The 24517-nt window shown below is 34.8% G+C and overlaps 1 protein-coding gene and 1 long non-coding RNA gene across 2 annotated transcripts; one reads left to right on the top strand and one right to left on the bottom strand.

Moving 5' to 3' along the window:
• Positions 1 to 684: 684 nt before the first annotated feature.
• Positions 685 to 23983, top strand: LOC125058896 (melanotransferrin-like). Its single transcript, XM_047663036.1, has 13 exons — positions 685 to 764; positions 6085 to 6175; positions 6966 to 7105; positions 8582 to 8730; positions 9823 to 9967; positions 14082 to 14322; positions 15760 to 15917; positions 17225 to 17364; positions 18427 to 18487; positions 19292 to 19408; positions 19995 to 20136; positions 22198 to 22310; positions 23628 to 23983. The coding sequence occupies exons 1-13, from the start codon at positions 704 to 706 to the stop codon at positions 23753 to 23755; spliced, it is 1686 nt and encodes a 561-aa protein (XP_047518992.1). The 5' UTR covers positions 685 to 703; the 3' UTR covers positions 23756 to 23983.
• LOC125058796 lies at positions 10641 to 12779 on the bottom strand. The gene is made up of 3 exons (XR_007118514.1): positions 12592 to 12779; positions 11237 to 11379; positions 10641 to 10801 (listed from the first exon to the last, which is right to left on the bottom strand). It is a non-coding gene; the product is annotated as an uncharacterized LOC125058796 (long non-coding RNA).
• Positions 23984 to 24517: the final 534 nt, after the last annotated feature.

Below are 24517 nucleotides of genomic sequence, written 5' to 3'. Positions count from 1 at the left end.
GCGTGCGTACAAAGTACACATGTCAGAAGTGAAACTTATTTGGAAAACTAATTTTCAAGTCTTGTTCATATTTTTACAAATCTAAAACTTTAGATTTCCGAGACTTAGAGGTAGGGAAAAGGAAGATATGTTAGGAATTTAATGAATTTAATTGTTAACAATCAATTATATATTTTTTTTAATTTATTTCTTCGATATTAAAAACACGTGGCATTTTAATTTCGATTCGTCATTTGAGATTTCAATAAATTATTTTGCATAAAATATAAAACACTAATATTTCATAAATTCTCTTTACGAACCTTATAATTTCTATGTGGTAATTCGCCTTTCTCCCTCTCTCTCAATCGGTCTCAATCGCTCTCTCCCTTTTCTTCTTCGACAAAAAGAAATTCTATTATACTTATACTTCTTTGGCGTAACAAGATAAAAATCTTTTCAAAATTTGTATTATACGTTTGTAGAAAAAACGACACTAACAATAGAAAATACTAAAATGTTGGCTAACTTCAGAATGTCGGTCTATTTTTCCCTAACGCGCCAAAAGACTTCGCGCCTAACTTCAAAAATATAATGTGTTTTTTTTATCATTTCCTTATGATAAATGTCGGTGATAAGAATCTTGCTAACGCTTTTCGGGTATATATACGTTTGCATGGGAATCCAACCATTGTTCAACGAGTTGGAAGCATTGTCGAGAATAATGGGTGTTAATTTCTTATTAATATTAACTGTCATTGGAGCCGCATCAGCACAGTTTGTATGTAAGTATTGCTTTTATTAATATTCTCTATTTTACTATCAACAAAGATTTATTTCCAACACACAAATATATATTGTATACTAGCAAACTCAGCGGCTTCGTTTTAAGTAACATTTCGTTTGGTGATCCCGCTTTTCTGTTGAAATTTTTCCTGAATTTTCTTTGCTATAAACCTCACGGAGCCCGAGACCTTTCCAACGAATGCAAAACCGTGGAAATCGGTTAGTGCGTTCTGGAGTTATAGCGTCAGGAAGGAAAACCCGACTTATTTTTATATAGTAAAAAGAAGATAATTAAGAATATTGTAAATATATATTTACAATATTCTTAATTATCTTCTTTTTATAACAATAATATATATTATTATTATATATATTTTATAACAATAATAATTAAAATTAGAAAATTAAACCAAAATAAAAAAATCCTGTGGCATTGTACCTTTAACGCTGGCAGCATTTCCTCGCTGTATTGCGATACTCATTCGTTAAGGAAAGCACCAGCTCTGGGGTCACCGGTACTATCTACAAGGCGCTAACTTAAATATTTAATTAGTGCCTGTGCACTTGAACCCCACGGCCCAAGAGTCTCTACTCCAAAGGGAACAAAAGAAAGACTCTTATATTTGAGCCGTTATTACTTTCCGCCTGCTCTGCGGCGGCGCCAGCTTTTCTTCTTTAAAAATGAAAATTATTTTTGTTAATATGTTCTAGATTTACGCAATTTTTTAAGGAAGTTTGAGTAAAAAAATAAAAGTATTAACGATTATTTACGCAGTCTATTATGACGTAATTAATTATATATTTAGGCGTGGCTTATATTTTAATTTAGATACAATTCCCCTCTCATATATGCGTATATGTATATAATGGTATCAATCGCTTTAAATACGAGTACTGGGAATAAATAAGGCGCAACTGCATTTCTCTGTGAATACAAAAGTGCGTGCGGATGATTTGGACTGTTCTCTAAATTAGAATTTAAATTGATCTTTTTTTAAAATTATATACAACGATATGACTCCTAAGTTTCCTATGAATTTTTGCACAAACTTACACTAATCCCCGTACGACTTAAAAAAATATATTAACCAAAGATCTTTCCATAAATATCACCTACATCTATATCTATATCTATATCTATATATATATATAAAAGAAAGTCGTGTTTGTTACAACACTTATAACTCGAGAACGGCTGGACCGATGTTAGTTATATATTTTTTAGTGGATTCTTCTCAACTCCGAATAGCAGAATAAGTACTAAAATATCGGATAAGTTATCGAATAACAATAAATGAGTAAATTAATTTTACGAATGCAAACAGCATGTGGTGCTATCCGTTGACAAAACTACGCATCATTTTTACGTCGAATTCGTGTCAGTTCAAGAAATTCCGATCTTGAGGTGAATGAGGAGATGCATGGTTTGATCTTGATCGAAGTTACCTCATCAAAAAATGTTGTATATCAGAAAGTGCTTTGACATGCAGTAACGCAATATTGGCGCTCGAGAGAAGAGGCCTAATGTGTAAAACTGCCATTCTTCTTTCGCAATGGCACGCAATAAAACATTTCTATATTTGCAAAAAGAATTTGTATTAATGTTAACCTTAATGAAATCCTAAGTCTAACTAAAGTTAACACGATATAATTAGACTGTAAGGTGGAACAAAGTGCGCCGGGTCAGCTAGACAAGGTATAAAAAACACAATTTTAATTTAGTTTTATATGACAAAGTGCCTTTATAGAAATTGAAAAATATTATATATATACGTATATATAAGCAAATTAGTTCTTTTTCTCACGTGCGCCTGGTGAATAATTTATTTTGTTACATATTTGATACTAGTAGTTTTTATTTGTGGTGTATGTAGATTGTGCTGTGTTGGCCTAGTGGCCTTGTCGCATATCCGTATGTCTTAGGTTCGATCTCCGGCTGTGCACCATTGGACTTTCTAATGTGCACTTTAGATATTCGCTCGTACGAAGGAAAACATCGTGCAAGCCTTAGACCTAAAAGTCGAGGGCGTGTGTCAGGCCCAGGAGACTTCAGATCGATTCAATCACCTACTTGCCTATTAGATTGACAAATGATCATGAAACAGATACAGAAATCTGAGGCCCAGACCTTAAAAGGTTGCAGCGCCACTGATTCATTTACTTTGTATGTATATGCACATAATTTTTGACAGATGCGGTATAATAAACGCGAATGAATCCTTAAATAGCGCATCCGCACACCGTGCCCAAAATGTGCCCGTGCCAACAACCTTATCGACTTTTAACCACTCCTTACCATTTCATAGGTAGAATTTTCTCTGTAAATAATTTGCTATCAATATTTGTAACACGCTCGATGCGTCAGGATTTTTAGTGATCTTTCAAGTGGTGAGTCAGGAGATAACAATGACTCATAGTATTTGCAAGTGGTGGTACATACAGATTGATCAGATACAAAGACAAGCAAGCCATATAGGCATGATATTATATTAATTATCATGATGTCATAATAAAAAGAACAGTTAATTATAATAGTTGTCAAAGCTTATAATCGAAATAGTAAATATTCTCCCACGCTATAAAAGCACCTTGCTTTTAAAAAATGTAATCAAATCCTTGCATTACACGGCAGTGATCTATAACTTCTAAATAGCCATGGCGTAACAATTTTTGAAGTGAAACTTCTCAAGACGCATGAGGTTAAAATTTTTAAAGATGAAACGCAATAATAATAATATTAGCGTCACGAAGATGTGCAGCGTTTTTGTCGAAGAAAAAGGAGAGAGCGATTGAGACCGATTGTGAAAGAGTGAGTGAGAAGGGTGAATTACCTTATAGAATTTATATTTTTAAAATTAAAATTTCGTAAGGGGAATTTATGCAAAATAATTTATTAAAATTCCACGTGTTTTTATTATGTATGTATTTTATTACGTATGAACAAGACTTAAAAATTAGTTTACCCAATAAGTTTCACCTTTGACATTGTACTTTGTACGCACGCACTTTTTTTTAATACATCGTGGTGCAACATACATTTAATTAAATAAAAAATAAAATTAAAGATTTAAGTTGGCGCCTGGTGATAGTACCGGTGACCCCATAGCTGGTGCTTTCCTCGCTCAACGAATGAGTATCGCAATACAGCGAGGAAATGCGAGCGTTGGTACACTGCCACAGGGAAATTTTTAGCTTAGATTTTAATGAGCAGCGAGTTGTACCAGACCCAACTCAATCCAACCTCTCATCATAATGCTCCACTGAAAACAGGCAGTTCTCGTACTTACGGCATGTTAGGTTCTCGAAATACGCGACGTAAATCGAAACGACGTAAGACAAGGACTGCCTGTACTCAATCAGTACTATCCAGCATTGCCAGACGTCCCGATTTTGGCGGGACGTCCCGATTTTTAAATAAAAATTAAATGTCCCACGCGGGACCGGCTTAGTCCCGCTTTTCGGGAATAACTCGATGGCTATAAGAAGTGTGTACCACCACCGCACAATAATGGTACCAACTCTTTCAACAATATCCAAAAAAAAATACCAGGATTATCTTCAAACTTTATATTAAGTATCCTATCATCAAACTGCTTTCCAAAACGCATTATTTTTGAAATGCTTCGTAAATTTAATGCAATCAGGGTTCTCATCAAGTTTATTCTAAAGCTATCCTGTGAAGAATTCTTCGTCTTATTTAAAGAGAAAGAAGTTATATCTTCATAGAAATATAATGAATAAGTAATTATTATAAATAATTATTGTAGGTTGCAATTGGAAACACTCACTCTTCAGAGTATTGTTTGAAACGCTATATTTTTCTAGTAAATAAAACTTTTATTATTTTGAATTTTTTGTTTTTAAATCAGAAGATGAATAAGAAATTTTTAACGATAGGTTTAATCTGATTTAAATACATTTTCTGTGACTATTTTCGCTGTCTATTGTCACGCAAACGTGAATTGAACTCAATTAAAAACATAAATATTTAAAACCTTCTGATTATTTAAAATTTTTTACTATATCCAAAAGTGCCATCCCGACTTGACTTAAAAGAAATCTGGCAACGCTGGTACTATCCTACGTTCCGTGAACGCACTGTCCAAAGTCAAGATGGCGCGCCATCTTGGATACGATGGAAATATATTGTTGTCTTTTTCGTTAACACTTTTTCTTAATGTATTGTATTGCCACTTGGTCAATTTAAGTGATAAAAATAACCCCAACGCCTCATCCGGAGAAAACGCAGGTTTTGTTTCTTTGACTGATATACACCTTTTAACTTTTTGCACATCTTGTCGATTCTTTAATAAATGTCTAGTATTTCTGCAATATCCTCATTCCCATCTGCTTTTAATTGCGCAAAATATGCATATGTAATCTCATCCGAAGACAAATGAAAGCTTTCGGCTCGTCTTTTTTTTCTGTTTTTTTACATTTTTAGAGATCTTTTACAAGTATGAATTATCCCAATACATACTTGTTTTAGTCAATTTATTATACATAATATGTAAGTTTCTTTTATTATGGATTGCTAAATTAAAAAGTCACTTCATACAAATTTGAAATTGCTATATCTCCGAAACTACTAGTTAATTAAAAAAAACTCAAAGAATAAAAACGTTTTAAATATATGTCTAGATACCAAAAATATCTCTTAAGACCAAACTTTGAAATCTCAGCCCACTGTGTGGCGCCTCGACCCCACTCGAGGCATTTGCTGTGCTCTGTTGGATCATAATAATGTTATTCGTACGTATGATTCTTAAAAGTAAAAGAAGAAATCTCATCAACCAAAGCAACAATTGACAATCAACGGTCACTTGATTCGATTATAACATTCCCTGACATATAAATTAATATGAAGCGGCTGAAAAAAATAAAGCATGCAAATACAGGGGTCTAGGCTCAGAATATGATTTTGTCCCATTCGGTGTCGAGACCATTGGTCCGTGGGGTCCTAGCACTTTAAGGCTTTTTAAAGAAATTTCAAAAAGGTTAGTCGACATCACAGCAGACCGAAGATCTGGCAGCTACCTCGGACAAAGAATTAGTCTAACAATCCAAAGGGGGAACGCTGCCAGTATCTTCGGAACCTTGTCTAAAGGGACTCCTTTTAATGATATAATATTTTAGTTTATGTTAAGTTTAGTTATTTATTTCAATGTATATTATTTTATTAATATAAGTATTTAATATATATGAATATTGAGTGCGAGACATTGTGGACAAACACACATTTACTAATTTAAGCAGCGATGCCTAAATTGATCATAATAACTAATACTGATAAGCGTTTTTAATATTATTTTTTTCTAGACCGAGTATGCGTCCCGATTTCTCAAAAACATGTATGCCAACGCCTTGAAGTGCAATGGAGTGCAGTGAAATGCGAGCTGGTGGAATCCAAGTAAGTCCAGGCACAAAAAGTCATGATAAAAAGGCAATATTGACGAAGTTATTATAATAACAATAAAAGCATTTATTGCTGTAATTACTTATACTAGTCCATAAAAATGAGTAATACCAGAAAATTAACACTAAAAAAAAATGTGTGGCACTCGGGGACTGCCGCGGTAAAGCGTTTTTTATCAACTTATGCAATTACAGTATTTTTATTCTTTGATATTAATTCCATAATGTACCACTCTACCAGATTCACTAACACACCTATATAGTCTGTCTCACTCTAACGCGTACCGGCTGCACCCGATGTGAGACGTCACGTTACGTCATCGTGTGTTAGGTTAATTTCGTTACGGAATTTCTGGTTTCGGTCTCCACGCTCAAGGCCCGCGATAGAAGCTATGCAATAGCTTAATACTAATAATTAATCTGATTTCTGTTATACAGCTTGTCCTTGGACATAGGCCTCCTCTAAGGGTTTGAACTCTTCTCTGTTTCTAGCTTTACGTAGCCACATAGGGCCTCTTACTCTTCGCAAATCTTCCCATCTTTTTATTTATCTTCCTCGTTTTCTTTTAACAAGTTATTATACCACAAAAAATTACAAGGAACAAACCCAGTGTCGATTCTCTTAACAGATAATGTTTTTCTAATGAACCACATGCCACGAGCAAAGCTGTGTTTTCATAAGTTCTCCCTGAATCCCCTCAGCTGAGGAATTGTATTTCCCTTGAATTAAACGTAAACAACACATATAGTAAGTTATATCTCCGGTAAAATGTGATAATTTTTAGAATCGACTGCGCCCTAAAACTATCTCGCGGTGAGGCTGATCTCGGTGTTTTATCTGAAGAGGAGGTGGCCCTGATCCCGCAGCATGCTTCCGGTAAAAACTTCAGAATCGTGGGATCCATCAGAGATGTGTCAAGGAGCGGTAAGTCGGAAATTTCATACAAAAATCACATTGTCCGAAAAGCAAGAAGTGAGGATACAATAATTATTTGTTTAAGAAATATCCGTTAAAGTTTTACTAAAATAAATATAATGTGTAAAAAAGACAAAAAGGAGTCTTAAAGAGTACTGAAATACTTTGTTTAATTAATTTATTCATTTATAAAAGCTTGTCAACGATCGGCAAACTGATACATTGGCACAAGAATAAAAAAATGTGTGCGTGTACTAGGTGTACACACGTAAGAAGTGAAACTTCTTTATGACCTTATTTTTCGAAAAATGATCTACTATATGCAACTTAACGAAATTGGTTAAATAAAGTTTAACAAAAGGCTTTTATTATCATAGACATGAATACAAATACAATTATTTCATTTTACCTTATTACTACTAAGATTATTACAAAATTTCATTAATTGTAATAGAATTATTACTATCATTGTTATCGTTATTTTGCTACAAAATTTCTCCCATACGTCGATAAAAAATTCATTCTAACGCCGATAAAGAAGTTTGACTTCAAAAAGCAACATGGCGCGTAACGGAAAAATGTGACGCGTAACGAAAAAATGTTACACTAAATTTTTTTCCAACCCCGATAAAGAAGTTTCACTTCAATTAAATACTACATTTAACGACCTAGGTCGTTTACCAGAATGCCTAATCTGGATATCGGTGAGTTTTGGCACGTGTTCTTCTGAATGAGATAAATGGGATGCCTGGGATATCTAGAAATTTAAATTTAGTTAAAATGTTGGGGCAATAAACCTGATTGTTAAATATCTTAAATGCAAAGTATATTACTAGTTTATTTCAAAAGATTTTTCTAGTTTAATATTGCTGATTATTAACGCGTCATGTATCGCTTACATCATTTATTTTTGCGCCCGCGCTAGCTTTAGGTACTTGTGAGCCATCCCGTTCTCGAACATAACGAAAAATATATTAAAACTAGCTGCCCCCGCGAACTTCGTTTCTCCTTAATGTGATTTTGCCTTTTTAGTACATACCAACATGGAACATTTTGCTATGCTACCCCAGAGACTGTTCGGTTTTCCGGAATTAAAACTTTTTAGGTTTTTCTGTGATTTTTCTCTATATATAAACCTCAGAGTTCAAGTTATAAGTTCTTAACCAACAAATAAAAAATTGGGGTTGATCGTGGAGGGTAGATGAAAATATAAAAAAAATAATTTTTGGGGTGGACATCCCTAATCTCTTAGGGGCTTGAAAGATAGTAGCCGATTCTCATAATTACTTAATATGCATAAAAAATTTCATCAAAATCGGCCAAGCCGTTTCGGAGGAGTATGGGAACGAACACTGCGACACGAGAATTTTATATATTAGATATAGACTGAGTTCGAAACTACCTACATAAACTTTTGATTAATGTTAAGTGACATTTCCTATAAAAACCTTAATACAAATCTTTATAAGTTTCGAATAATTCCAGAACCCTTCGCCTTCGAAGCCGTGGCTGTGGTATCATCGAGCCACACTGGTGGTCTGGAAGGTCTACGTGGAGGTCGCTACTGCCACCCAGGTCTGGATGAACCAGAACTACGCTGGTCACCCAGGGTTTCAAAGTTCTTGGAGAAGAAGGTATGATATGTCTGTTGATTGTGGCAATGCCTGAAAGTCCTATTAGTATAAGATCCCGCTATACAACGACCTTCACCGAGATGCTTATTTAATGAAACGTATTTTATATTTAATTTAATATGTCAATAAATATAATCCATATGGGTTGCCTAGAAATTTTCAGTCCAGAGTGTGTTTAATTAATATTTAAAAAAAAAGTTTTTTTTTATTTGCATGTAGTAAATTTTTTGAACTTTTTTCAATCAATATTTTTAATCAGGGTAGTATTATATATGTATCACTATAACCTTCTTTTATACTAAAGATGTATATATACTTTAGTGTCACATAAAAAATATACACATAAATAATTAATTGATTAAAACAACCTAACGTTTGCATATTCTATGGGCTTCATACTTTCGATTGGTATAGAATTTATCTAATAATCATACCGGTGAAATGTTTAAAAAAAAATATATTTTTTAATATTAATTAAAATACTCTGGACTGAAATTTGCTAGGCAACCCATATGGATTATATTTATTGACATATTAAATTAAATATAAAATAAGTTTCATTAAATAAGCATCTCGGTGAAGGTCGTTGTATAGCGGGATCTTAGACCATATATATTATCCTTATCACTACATAGTATAAAACAAAGTCGCTTTCTCTGTCCATATGTATGCTTAAATCTTTAAAACTACGCAACGGATTTTGATGAGGTTTTTTTTAATAGATAGAGTGATTGAAGAGGAAGGTTTATATGTATAAAAACATCCATTAAATAGTAGAGAAATACTGTTATTTTTGAGGTTTCTAAGTGTTCAATTTGACTTTTCTTTTATTTTAATTTATTAATTATATACATGATCTTAAATAGAAAGAAATTAGTGTGGTGGAAACACAAACTGGACACAGTTTTTCTGTCCACCAGGTCGTCATACATACACATACTATACAATATAACAGTTACCATTAAACCATCAAAAGTGCACGAACAACGTAATAAACCAATTGAAACATTGTCGCTCGCTGTAACTATTATTGTCGAAGAGGTTCCAAAAATTACAAATTAAATAAAAAATTAAACACTATGATAACCGTAGGTTGCTGAAACTGACCGCTGTCCCGATGCAAACACCGACGGAAAGACAGCAGAAGAGATGGAGGTGGAAGCGATCTCCCAGTTCTTCAACAGCGCCTGCAGACCTGGGCCCTGGAGCGCTAATAGCTCCGTAGATGCGGATTTGAGTATGTATCATGTATTCTATGGTTTCTGAATTTTATAGGCTAGCAACAGCAAACCTTCTAAAGGTTTTGCTATCTACTTTAGAATACTATGGCTACAAACACTACGATGATTCTGGACCTCCAATGAGGTCTTCAGGACGATGTAAGAATGTTCCAGGATCCGCCCTTTAGGTCGGAAGAAGCGTACAACACTCCATATATACATTTTTGTCGCGTACCACCACTAGGTATGTGGAACCAGCTGCCCACTGAAGTATTGTCGAACCAATTCGACTTAGGGTCCTTCAAGAAAAGAGCGAACCATTTATTTAAAGGTCGCCAACGCACTTGCGAGACTCCTGGCAATGTAAGGGTCCATAGGCTTTATTAAACATCAGATGCCTGTTTGCCTCGTGTTAAATAAAACAATGAATTGTCATCTTCTAGTCGAGATTTGAAACAGATTCAATATAGAAATTACCGTACCAACTCGGTACGGTAAATCCTAAGACTTACACTTAAATCTTAAGATTAACCGTAGTTCGAGCTTTTACAGTAACATATATATCTATCGGTTTTAATATTTCTTCTCTTTATAACGAAATTTCAAGGGACCGAGCAATTCTTTCGAGGACCTAAGAATCGGTCGAGCCGTTTCGGAAGACTATGGGAACGAACATATACTTACAGTTAGCAGAGTAAGACAAATTAGGGAGAGATTTGTCGAACGAAACCCTCGCATTGGAGCCTCCAACAATGGCTTCAAAAAGCACCGTTTGCCAGGAATTGCCAGCAGGAATGGCGCCATTTTTCCACCACTTTTGTAGGTTTATCTGGATTCCTTTTGCTTGGTATCTGAATATAGGGAAGGTATTTAAGTTGCATTTTTAAAAGCTTCTAGTTATAGTATTATTAATTGTCGTAATTCATTAAGTCTTTAAATATAAAAATCTTTTGAAAGTTATAAATAATATATCTTCTATTTGTTTGTACACTGAGTTTGTAGGCTGAGTTCAAAAGATCTGCTGCTTATTAGTAGGTGTATATGTATATATTCTTTAATGTATTTTAATTGTAAAATAATAGAGGTATTAGTAGTAACTGTTATGATAAAATTGTTATGTCGGAAATAATAATTTTTTTTTTTAATAATCTTTTTGAGCATTTGTCTTCTGCTATTAGCAACTTATATATACATATAAGTTGTTTCAGCATTATGAATTGGACGATGTTGGCCTCGTCAAGAATGTTATAATGTCATTGAAGCTAATGAATAATATAAATACTCACGTTGGTGCAATAAGGGCGCTCAATGGTTGCTTAACAAAAGAGCAAGGAGCGACACGCTGAGCCAAGACCTTGCTGTTCAGTACTACAAGGGAATCGTCAGGACATAACAGGGAATAGGATGATGCCTCTTGTGGGTTCCAGAGCTGGGAAAAGATGATTATAGATTATATATGTTGAATGTCAGTGAGTCTCTTGTCAGTTTTCGTCCGTCTGATATTTTTTATGTAAAGGGAGCAAACGGGCAGGGGGCTCATCTGATGTTAAGTGATACCGCCGCCCCTAGACACTCATATTGCCAGAGGCCCTTTTATGAATTGGTACACTATTTTCTTGAAGGACTAAGTCGACTCGGGTCGGAAATACTTCAGTGGGCAGCTGGTTTCACATAGTGGTGGTGCGTGGCAAAAACTGCCTTAAAAACGCGTGTGGAACGACGGACGTCGAGGTGATACGGGTGGAATTTTGTATCGACCTCGACGTCCGATGATGAAACTCAGCTGCAGGTATTATTCGAGAACTTTTAAAGTTTAGTTGAAACAGTGCAATTTCCCTGATTTTTTTGAATAAGGGTTAGAATACAGGTTAAATTTTGATTTTGACTATCGGAAATTGCTAAGACCAGAAAAGAGTAGAAGATAAATTCAAATGATTAAATAGGAGCATAGTTGGGGCCACAAACTTAGCCTCACTGTTTAGATTTTTCCAATTTGTTATGTTTTATACAAAGAAAGCTAGCTAGTAGCTATTTTGCATTTGCCTACACCAAATAGTTAGGGTATCTTGTATACATTTTATCTTGAAGCTTGAAAGCGGGAATTATCATCTACTAGTTTTTATAGCGACATTACTGCTTATTAATAATTGGTTTTACTTAAAACTAGACTCGTGTTTGTTCTATTTTTTTGTGCTTGCAGTGTAAGTTTTGCAGATTTGCATTATATGGTGGCTGATCTATGTATATATTATATGACGAAACTGAAACGAAACAAGGCCACAATTCATTTTACTATTTATATAGGAAAAATATAATTATTTAATTAATCTTTCATATTATTAATGATCAGATGTAATAATTTGTCATTGATGTTTCTTATTTGTCAAACTGATAGGCAAGTAGGTGATCAGTCTTCTGACACACGCCGTCGACTGTTTGGGTTTGTCAAGCCGGTTCCTTCACGATGTTTCCTTCACCGTTCGAGCGAATGTTAGGTGGGCACATAGAAAGAAAGTCCATTGATGCACAGCCGGGCATCGAACATACGACCTCAGAGATGAAAGTCGCACGCTGAAGCCACTAGGCCAACACTGCTCTATGCCTTATGCCTTTATACCGATTAAAAATAAATTTCACTCACATTTAAGTACTCGCGGACGTGTTGCCAGGATACGTACGCTACTCCTGGAGTATTACCACGTCTAAGACATTCCAATGCTTGTATGTGTCTATTGTCATTTCGTACTCCGGCAACTGTCACTCCTATGTCTCTGGTATAGCGGGCACAGTTCGATCTGACACCACAAAGTGAGCAGAGGGATTGATAGCGGTTTTCTGAAAGTTTATTCAAGTACTCTTAGAGATAAATTCAAGGAAATTAATATACTTACCTTTCCCTCGCAATATATTTATGAAAATATTATGTATGTATACAAAAATAGAATAGAACATACGCAGAATGTTAATACACGGAACAAACGCAGACTGCAATTTCCCCGTACTAGACTATCTAAAGTTAGTAATTCTTTTTTGGGGAAAGGGATACTCTTCTTTAATAAAATCCCAGAGGCTCTTTTATCTCTGCCTTTCAATAAATTTAAGAAATGTATAAAAGAAAAGCTGTGTAAAAAGGCTTACTATAAAGTCAACGATTATCCAGTTGATAAAAGGGCCTGGGACTAGTGCTAGACAGGCTACTTCTAATTAATTTGCGATATTTGTTTTAAATAAGTGTTGTTTGATGATTTGCTGTTTTAAAAGAGTACCGAGAGTTTTTTACGCCGGCTTTTTCTCTCGGCCTACACCCTCTGTCTTCTTTGCCGATGAGTAGGGATGTCTTCAAATTTAATGACGTGGAATAAGTGATACATGTATCTTATGTTCCATAATAAACATATTTTATTTTTTATTTTTAGCACGAATATTATGTAAACAGAATCATAAAGTTTCTATAACTTTCTATATTGAATCTGTTTCAAATCTCGACTAGAAGATGACAATTCATTGTTTTATTTAACACGAGGCAAACAGGCATAAACCCTAAGACAGAGGTAAGTATTTCTGAAAATACGACGATTTTTTCGAGCTTTTACCATTCGAATTCAGTATATGCTAGGTTTTACCACTGTCAGCTGGTAGATGTTGGTTTTAGGAATAAAACAATGAGCAATTCTTAATTATTTACTTTAATGAACTATTAGACAAAACAGGTACATAATATTATAAAGATATCATATGATAGTAATAAGTACAAACTAATACCAACTTATTTAAATTATTTTGAAAAAAACACATAATGTATATCTCTGAATATCTCAATCTCTATCATATCTATCTAACTGAATCAGTAGTTCTCTATTTGGAATTTAACAACGAAATACAAACATAATGCTTACATAAGCTAGTCTAACTTAATAATTATATTTGTTTTTCAACATTTACCGTGCCATTAATGTAAATCCTAAGATTTACCAACTGAATGGTGGTAATAGTTCGAATCGCAAACCTTTTGGGACATTTACCATTAGGAATTGGTAGATCTTAGGTTTTACTGGAATATCTTAGGATTTACGGCAGTTCGAGCTTTTACAGTAACATATATATCAAAATATATTTAAACATTATTTTTAGTGCGAAATATCCCACCAATCGACGCGTCTCCAAGCTGTATTCCAGCCCGTCGCTGGTGCACCATCTCCGAATCTGAACACTCCAAGTGTCTCTGGGTGCAATTAGCTGCGCATACCCTGGGAATCGAACCAGCGATTTCCTGCCAACTGAGGAGGTCTATCTTCGAATGCTTCGCCGCTATCAAGGATAACACTGCTGATTTCATTGCTGCACCAGCTAACTACGGATTCATGGCCCGACAGTGAGTAGCACAATAATTTTTTACAGACTTTTAAGAATTCATACGCTTTAATATTTCCTTACGTTGTCATTAATACTGAAAATTGAGCGAATTTCTCAATTGTGGTAGCGTCCTTTTTGTATGGATATGTCTTCTTTCAATATTCTTAGCACTGCCTTGCGATTCTGTAACTCAATTTTCGAACTCTCACAGCGGTTTTCGCAGCGGCGGTCGCGCTCAAATCAGTCGTAAAGCAGAAATTTTACGATTTGGCATTCTGATAAACTACAAGCTCCCTTATCAGAAAACCTCCTTATGTGAAAACCGCAGTGTGAGTTCGAAAAGTGAGTTACAGAATCGAAAGGCTGTTCGGTAGACGCGCTTCGCACATGGGTTGATTGATCTCAGGGATACCAACGTTATGATTGGATGTTTAAAAATTTCTGTTTTTTTTTCTCCAATTTTAAATATCGCCTATTGTTTTCAGTGGGGACATGGGGCCCTTTATATCCACGGGGCCCTGGTATGCAGCCCAAAAAGCCCTTAAGATTTTAATCATGTAACATTTGAGTTACAAATTTAATATAACTGTTCCATATCAGCCATTTATAATCTACGTCGTTGCGAATCTCTCAGGGAACTATTTAAAAAGATTAATATTATGACAGTACCTTGCCAATTCATTTATGAAAATATTATGTATGTAAGAAAGAATCTACATCTTTTTAGTAAATTAAATGAAAGACATAATTTTAGTACTAGAAATAAAGATAAAATAGCTCAACCATCTTTCAGATTAGCCAAAGTTCAAAATTCATTTATGGGGTACTGTGTGAAATGTTACAATAAAATACCTTGTGACATTTTAAAACTAAATGAACGAAAATTTAAATGTTTTATTAAAAGTACACTTTGTAAACAAGCATATTACAAATTAGATGATTATATTCAAGATAAGAATGCTTGGAAACATGCTGGTCCTGCTCCATAGGACAATCATAGAGCCTGGACAAAATCAAATTGGTTGCTGATTTTTTGCTTTAAGATATTTTTGTTATTTTTTTTTTTTTTTAATTTATAATGCTACAAATGTAATTTTTTTTTTGTGTCTCACACACTGTTTGTTGTGTTTTTTTAATATTTTTATTACTCTTTAATGTTAATATTCCACGGTTTCGATATTTGTAAATATGTGAGGAACATGTATACTAACTTTTTTAATATAGTAGTTTATTCTAAGAGTACATTGTCTTCACATATAATTCTTTAACAAATGTAACAAAATATTGTAACCTATTTTAAAAGAGTAAGTGTGGAGTTTCTTGCCCATTCTTCTCCACACGAAACTACCTTTTGGAAGGGGCAACTAGAATCTTCTTTGAATTTTTTTTTTGACGTTCAAAAGTGCCATTTTAGATGGTCTAATTGAAATAAATGATTTGACTTTGACTTTGACAGATACTACGGTCTGTTACCTGTGAAGCTAGTTCAAAACCTACGCAACGATCCACGTGCGTTCTCCCGCGTCGTGACTCTTCTACGGGCTTCGAGTTCAATTTCTAGCTTTGAAAACCTTCGCGGGAAAAATGCTTGCTTCCCTGAGTTCGGTGGCATCTGTGAGTATACATTTCTTAACCTGAGACATTAAAATCCTTTAAAATATTATTATTTACTTAACACACTGGCAGCTTTTAATAAGCTGATGCGCGTGTATTATGAGATTTGGTGAAACTTATCCAATCTGTTTTTAAAGGTGTTCACAGATGGTGCACTGATCACACTTTCCGGAAGCCTATTCCAGTCTGCCACTACTCGGTTTGGGAGAAATTTCTTTAGGGAATTTGTGTTGTGTTGAGTGGTCTTAATATGATGTAAATTTTTTCCTCCGTAGTATATAAACATAACCAACAGATATGAAGATGCTTCTTTCTTCTTCACGAAGTACCTCAGAATTTCTAACATTGAGTACCGTTTACGAATATTGTCTTAGTTACTGACTCTCTATTCGATAGCCGGTATTTCTGGCTTCCTTTTTATTGATTACAATTAACTTCGGGACATGCTAACTTATCTTCATTTTGTTTTGTATTTACACTTTGCGATACACAACACGCTCATGTGATACTGGGGTGTTCTGCAATTTTTTTTTCTTGAAGCTCAAGATATTGCATTTTGAATTCATTCAACTCCGTTTGTGTGTACAGACATACTTCCTGCATATGCTTAAGTGCCTTTGCTTGGTTATAGTTTAAAGAAAAAACTTTTTACCGGATTAAAGTTATGTATTGTTATAAATTTACAATTATTTGACATAATTTTAAATTTATCCGACGTTTCGCGTGCTTTACAGCGTGCGTGGTCACGGTGACTGAAGACAAAAGGTGTTGGATATCAAAAAAAAGTATCGCAGCTGTAGAGAAAGTTGCATTATCTGTATTTATTTCCCCGGAGTTGGGATCGACTAAAAGATGGAGGGTTTTGGCAAAAATGGCTCACGGTGTCCTCTATTTTCGCGGATTGTTTTTCTTTTTGAGATTTTAATTTGGATATTATTGGATCCCAGGTGTTTGACAATTTTAGGCCGTCTTCTCTATTGAAATTGGGATGTTTTTTGATTTCAATGGCTTCACGTACCAATCTTGGGAAGAATCTTTTCTCTTTCGCAAGTACTTTCGGTTGGTCAAAGCGTATGTAGCATCCTACACCTTTTGTCTTCAGTCACCGTGACCACGCACGCTGTAAAGCACGCGAAACGTCGGATAAATTTAAAATTATGTCAATTAATTGTAAATTTATAATAATACATAACTTTAATCCGGTAAAAAGTTTTTTCTTTAAATGTGTAAAGGTTATGTTAATCAAAGACAATACTATTGGTTATAGTTGCTCGAATTGAGTTAATAAATTTATAACGCATTTCCAGCATACGTAGCCTTCATCAGAGCGGCACAAGAAAACGGTGTGATCTCTCGCTCAGAATGCGACTACGCACGTGCGGTTGGGGAGTTCTTTGGCGGCGCGTGCGCACCTGGAGCGCTCAACGCGTCCCAAATCTCAGCATCCGTAAGTTTTAGTCCAGATTTTGGTATGTAGGTTTCTGCATCTATAACTACGTGGCAGAAGTGCCTGTATCATCAGTAATGTAATGGCTCAGCTTCACCAGGATCCCTGTAACTAATCCGGAATCATTAGCCTTTGAAACTTACTATTTTTTGGAACAAACCCCAAATGGACAGCAGCCGCATCTGATGTTAAGTAAAACCGCCCATGGACACTCTCAATGCCAGAGGGCTCGCGAGTGCGTTGCCGGCATAACTGATTTGCCGTTGCATAATCTCTACCCTATTTGTTTCTTCTACACTAATGTTATAAAGAGAAAATTGTATTTTTGTACTCGTAACGAATAAACTCAATGACAACTGGACCCATTCTAAAAATAATATATTTATTTCCAAATTTCCGCACGGTTTGGTAGGAAGGTTTACCTTGAAAATCATGGCGCTACAACCTTCTGAAGGAACAAGGTCTGAACCTATGATATTTGTGTCTGTTTCGTGATTTTTGTGATGATGAGGATGAGAATCGCCCGCTCTTGTCACTAGGCCAACACTGCTCTTAGATAATTAATCAACACTGAATGTTGCCAATTATCTAGACACATTCCGAAATTAGGTATTAATAAATTAAAATACTACAAGATTTCGTATTGAAATTACCTTTTCACTATGAATGTTAGAAAACCACTGAAATGAAATGATGAAAAGGTGGGAGCTTGTAGTTTATTGTTTATCAGAATGCCAAATAATAAAATGACTGCTTCACGACTGATTTGAGAGCGACCGCCGATGCGAAAACCGCTGTGTGAGTTCGAAAAGTGACTTACAGAATCGCAGGGCTGCAGCTAAGTTTCGTCATCGAACGTCGAGGCAGAATACGAAATTCCACCCGCATCACCTTGACGTTCCACAACTGAGCGTTTCTTAAGGCAGTGTGTTGTAAAAGTATAACAAACATAATGATATAATTTTGAAGAAATGGCAACGAAAATAAAAAAAACATATTCCTATTCAAAGTGAATTTCATAATAATTTTCAAAAAATTTAAAATAATTTACAATTATTCCAGAACTACGATGTCAAGAGCCTTTGTTCCTTGTGTAAGCCGGCTGATTCCGTAGCCCCAAAGGGTAAGTTGCAAAAACGACACTATAATAAATTGTGAACTGAAATAACCGATTCGAAATTTAACATTTCCTATACTCTATCGTATATGCCTAATACGATTTTCGGGCCTTGCTCACAATTACCCGTACGTACACTTTCGCGTTCGTTACTTAGTCATTTGGAATTGCGTCAAGAATAATAAAGTTTGGAAAATCCAAAAGTGCACGCCTCATAGCGGTCAAAAAAATGAATAAGTCATTCGTTTACATTTATTTATTTTTTTTATTTTTTTTTTACTTCTTACGAGATGATACAAAAAATAAAAATAAAAAAATAAATGAAAATGAATGATTGAAAGAAAACAATAATATAATAAAAAAATATATAGTGGCGCCATAACTCTAAGGTGAGGAAAAATATACTAAAATAAATGTATATATAGATATAGAATATACATATTAAACGACAGTACTTAGAACGCTAATATTAACTAGGAATCAGCCCAGGGTATAACTTTATATAATAAGAAAAAAAGTATTCTGGTACGTACTTAAGTAAAAATAATTGTGTCAGGGTTCCCAGCTCTTCAATAACTAAGTTAGGGAGCGTTCAAGTATTACGTGACGCAATTTTTGGACATTTTTGATTAGGTCCAGGCAGTCAGAAACACATTTTAAACCAGTCAATGTTCAAACTGTTCTTGTAACTGAAGTATTGTTACTTTAATTAAGTTCACACCACGACTCAGGAAATTCTAGTTCATTTAATTGTATATTATAAACTTTGTTTTCTTTTAATGGTTATATGTAAAACAAACTTATTTCCAGGATCGAAAATCTGTTCCTACGACTCCACCAACAAATACTATGGCAACGCAGGTGCAGTGGCCTGTTTGGCTGATCCAGAAAGGGATGTAGCGTTCGTGGAATTGGAGAATATCGATGGTGAGTTAATTACTAGCGAGATTAAAGTATTTACAATATTCCTAACGTAAATAGTAATTAATTATAACAATAATTAAAAATTGATAAATAAAACAATACAACTCTGGTCGTATCTACCAGGCTTACAAAATCTTTAATTACCGCCTGTGCACATGAACCCCACGGCCCAAAAGTCTCAACTCCAAAACAATCAAAGTTGGAAGAAAGACTTTAATATTTGTACCATTTTATATTTTCCGCCTGCCCTGCGATTCTGTAACTCACTTTTCGAACTCACACAGCGGTTTTCGCATCGGCGGTCGCTCTCAAATCAGTCGTGAAGCAGTAATTTTATGATTTGGCATTCTGAAAAGGTGGGAGCTTGTAGTTTATTGCTTGTCAGAATGCCAAATCATAAAATGACTGCTTCACGACTGATCTTTATTAGCTTTATAATAAAAAAGCGTTGTGTTTTCTACGTACACTTTACTATCATATATCTGATATGCAATTTCTGAACTTGTATTTCTATTTATATATCCTGATTTCTGATGTGATGTTTTATTATCCTCATGCTCTGGTTATATTCAAATTTAAATGTTTCCAGCTAATCTAAAGGCGGCGGGTCTCGAAGCATCTCAAATTCGAGTTCTCCGTCGCAACAATACCTTGGCGTTGTCGACTGGTGTTTCGGTCGACTCGAACTGTCTCCTCGCTGATGTTGTTGACTCCGAGGTGTTGACACGAAGGTGAGTTATGAATTTTACTTATTTTACTATAAATGCATTCTGTTTTAAATGCAAATCCAATTTTTAGAAAATCCAAAAAAGCATAGTTCGAGACGCTTCTTTTTATATTAACTTTAGAGCTTTTCTAAGCAAATGTTAAATTTCAAAAAGATCCGTTTTCACACATGAAGTTGATTGATATATTCCAGCCATTTCTATTTTGATATAAAGAATTATCGATTTCGTTTCTATAAATGTTTCTCCTTTTGCAAAAGAAAAAAACCTGTAAATTATATTTCTAAATGTATATAAATGTATATACTCTATAATCTATAAGCATTTAAATAATCTTGACAATTGCAAATTCTTGTCCTATCATTATCACACTCGTATCATTGAAATTAAATTACACAAACATTATTTAACTAAATGATGCTTATAGTAGGTTTTTATTTATTTTATTTTAAGCCTTAACTTAATTTCCTAATACAAATATATCTAGTTATCTCATGTGTTAGTGAATAACTTTTACAGTTAGTAAGTATCAGGAACCCTCTCCGGTAAAGGCCTCCTCCAAGGCTTGCCATCTTTCTCTATCCCGAGCTATTTGGACCCAGTGAGGACCCGCGATTTTTTTGATGTCATCATCCCATCGAGCGTAGGGTCTGCCTCTGTTTCGTTTGCCTGGTGGGCCACTCCATGTAGTTACTGTTTTCGTCCACCTATGATCTGTGAGGCGCGCTACATGACCCGCCCACTTCCACTTTAATTTTTTTGCGTGGTTTAGGGCATCAATTGCTTTCGTCTCTTGTCTAATTTTAATGTGTCTTATTTTATGTACCTTTTTAATATTTAGCATGCTCCTTTCCATTCCTCGTTGACATGTATTTATTTTATTTTTTGTTTTATTTGTAAATTTCCATGTTTGGCATGCATATGTCAGACATGGCAGAAGGCATGAGTCCATAACTCTCCTCTTGAGTCCTATAGGCATGTCACTTTTAAATATTTCTTTGCAACTCCAATATTTATTCCACGTACTTTTAACTCTTCTATCTATTTCTTGATCATTTCTGTCGCTACTGAATCCAATTTGTTTGCCCAAGTAAATATACTTTTCAACATATTCTAACTCGTCATTCCCAATTTTTATCGTAGATCTTATGTAGTTTGTCATGGCTTTGGTTTTTGTTATATTCATTTGCAAACCTACTTGTACGCTAGCCTTGTATAGTAGGTATAAGACCTTAAATATAAATTCACAAAAAGAACAGTGCTTCACCTTGTAACTCTCATCCATGAGGTCGTAGATATGAACGCCGGTTGTACAACAATTGACGGTACGCATGTAAGTGTGGCCATAGACGGACCGCATGTTCCAGTCGATACCGACTGCTCTAAGCGGTCGCCGCACGGCAATCTGCAGTTGCCATACTAAATTCATATCCGCAATACACGGACCGCACGACCGGTTTCTGAGCGGTCGGAGCAGTCGCTCTGCGGTCGAGTTTCGCCGTGCGGTCGACTGCTTAGAGCCGTCGGACCGCTACAAGCGGTTGTTGCCGACCGCGCGCCACTCCCTCAAATAAAATAAAATACTAACTAATTCATCAAATGAAACCACGGACATTCTAAAGTAGTTGAAAAACATTTTAGTGTCTTCTCTCAGCTGTCTTTCACAATAACAGCATGGAATATTTCATACTCAGGATACAAAGTATGAAATATTCCATGCTGTTCTCTTGCTTGTAGTATTGGACGCACCCACACACTACGGTGTCTTCTACGCCTACGCTTGCGTAATAATAGTACAAGTAGCAGTGTTTCTTCATCGAATTCCATCTTGTAAATGAACTCGCATCAGTATTATTTTGCGGTCGAACACAACTGCTCCAAGCAGTCGTAGCCGACTGCAACATGCGGTCCGTCTATGGCCCGCTTTACACTCGCTCGTACGCTGAAGAAGAACGTCAAGTCTAAGCCCTCAAGTGACGGCGAGTGTCTGACAAATATAATGCGGTGACCTAAAAGGTTATTTTCCTTATAAATAATAATTACGAATATTTAAACTAAATGTTTCAGAAATGACCCACTCCTTAATAGCTTGAACGCTCTGTTGGACACTCTTGACGTACACTTTGGGTACTTCACGGACACCCAACTCATCAATTTGCCGATTTACTCACCGTTCGATGGTAAGAACTCTCATTAATTACTTCGATTCCGCTAAAAGTCATTCATGGACAAATTAAACAAAACGGGTCCGAGTAATCTAGGTTTAAAGACATTCTCATAACAGACAATAGTCACTTACATGAGAACTTATGAAGAGCTTCAAGGATGAATTAGCGAAGTAGAACTTGGATGGACTTTTATTTACGAAGAGAACTGGGATCACTCAAGTGATGGTCTTTTAGTCTTAATTTAAACTAGTAGACTCGGCCAAGCGTTGCTGTGGCTAAGATTTTTGTTATATTACATAGTAGTAAACTATTCAAGAGAAACGGCAGGAAAACACCAATCCACCATGCTTTTTTGGTGGTTATGCCATTAAATTGTAGCTTATGTGAAACGTTGGTATTTATTTTGATAAGGATCAATACCTAGGTACGAATAAAGATCCTTTTCTAGCGGTGGTATTTTAATAAAAAAATAATAATAAAAGGACGCTTATTGTGACGTAACTATAAAAGATAGAGACATACTGTCGCAACATTTTTTATAGATAGTGATGTGTCCTGAAAAAATGTAATTCATCATTTTGTTCTATCATTAATAGTTTTCGCAGCGCACGCGATTGAAGGGAAGTATTTAGTTTATTTTTTTACACCTTAGGTTAGATTATTCAAGTTTTAGTAAGCATCCCTAATTTTTTGCTTGTCAACGGTGAAAGAATTTTTGAAATCGGTCCAGTAGTTTCGGAGCCTATTCATTTCAAACAAACAAAAAATCTAATCTTTCCTCTTTATAATATTAGTATAGATTAAATATTTCCAGGCTGTTTGCACTTTTTATTTTTGTGGAAGTCTATTATACCGCAGCACTCCCCCAAGGCTCAATGTTATTTTACCGTAGTTGATACTAAACTTAGGTAGAATTAGATTGTAAGGGCGTCGTGAACTGCGCTTCTAAGTAATGTTAGTGTGTAAACTGTATATAGTCATTTAGAATTTTGCAGATTAATAAGCTGATTTTGAAATAATGGTTTAAATTCATAAGTTTTGTTTGTGTAGATTTTTTGTGTAGAAGTTAAGTATGGGTAATGAAAAAGCAATTTAATTAGTTTATTTTGTATATAATCTGTTGTTTGTATATAATGTGTTATATACAAACATCAGATTATATAAATAATATAATCTATTATTAATTAATTATATAAATAAATAATATAAATATAATCTTACCCTGTAAGTTTAATTAGCGGTTTCGTTATTCATTCGTAACTCCACGAATAAACATAGTAATAATTCGAGTATTACGATTCTTCTAAAAACTTTAAATGTTTTGACCAGGTGTGAACGACCTTCTCTTCAAAAACACAGTAGTTGGTTTAACAGAGCCTACTAGCAGCACAGTGAATGAAGCTGCCCGGAATTACCATGAGCTCTTCCAACATCTCGACTCCTGCGTCAGGAAATAGAGTGACGAAAGATCTCTAAATAAATCAATATGAGTAATTTCAATTAAATATATTCATAAAATGCCAGTCAAATATAAATCAATTATGTTTGACATCTGTCAGTTCGTTTTAAATTAAAATTCACTTATTAAACAACTTTAAACTGTTTTTATACGAAATCAAGCCACGCTTACTATATTTTTATTCATTGCTGTGAAATAAATGTAGTTTAGTTTAGCATGCTTTAAATCAATTGTCTCCGATTTAATATTAAAAATAAATTTTACAAAATAATTGTTTTATTGACGTGACAACGTCTTATAATTCGATGGAGCCGGCTGCACGCACGAAAAAACATGACTCATGCGGCGTTACCTCGCTCTGAGGCGTTCCATTTAAGGCTTGAAGTGCAAGCGAGAGCGCGGAGCGACAGAGAGGCACAATCGGACTCCGCGCTCTTCAGCGTTCGACATCTGTCTCTCTCCTACTTGAGTGAGCGATTCGTGACGTTGTCACGTTCAACTATCGTCAGTAAACCGACTTTACAGACAACCGATTTTTTTTTATGCCTATGTAAGAAATATCTTATTTATTCAGCTTAGGTTTTGATACCATGCTGTCTAAAGAGCAGTGTTGGCCTAATGGCTTTATTTATTTCCTTCAAACTCAAACTCAAAATAACTTTATTCATATTGGTAAACAAGTACACTTATGAACGTCAAAAAAGAAGTTAAATTAATTATAAATTTATAATTTACTACCAGTTCGTAACTCAAGGACTTC

Source organism: Pieris napi, chromosome 18 (assembly GCF_905475465.1).
Source record: "Pieris napi chromosome 18, ilPieNapi1.2, whole genome shotgun sequence".
NCBI classification, from domain to species: domain Eukaryota; kingdom Metazoa; phylum Arthropoda; class Insecta; order Lepidoptera; family Pieridae; genus Pieris; species Pieris napi.
This window is presented reverse-complemented; position numbering and strand designations above follow the sequence as displayed.

Excerpts from the sequence above, each read along its gene's own strand:
- LOC125058896 (XM_047663036.1), top strand. The coding sequence starts at position 704 with ATGGGTGTTAATTTCTTATTAATATTAACTGTCATTGGAGCCGCATCA. Across the intron at positions 18,488-19,291 it reads TGATTCCGTAGCCCCAAAGG|GATCGAAAATCTGTTCCTAC; the intron begins GTAAGTTGCAAA and ends ACTTATTTCCAG. Across the intron at positions 22,311-23,627 it reads GATTTACTCACCGTTCGATG|GTGTGAACGACCTTCTCTTC; the intron begins GTAAGAACTCTC and ends TGTTTTGACCAG.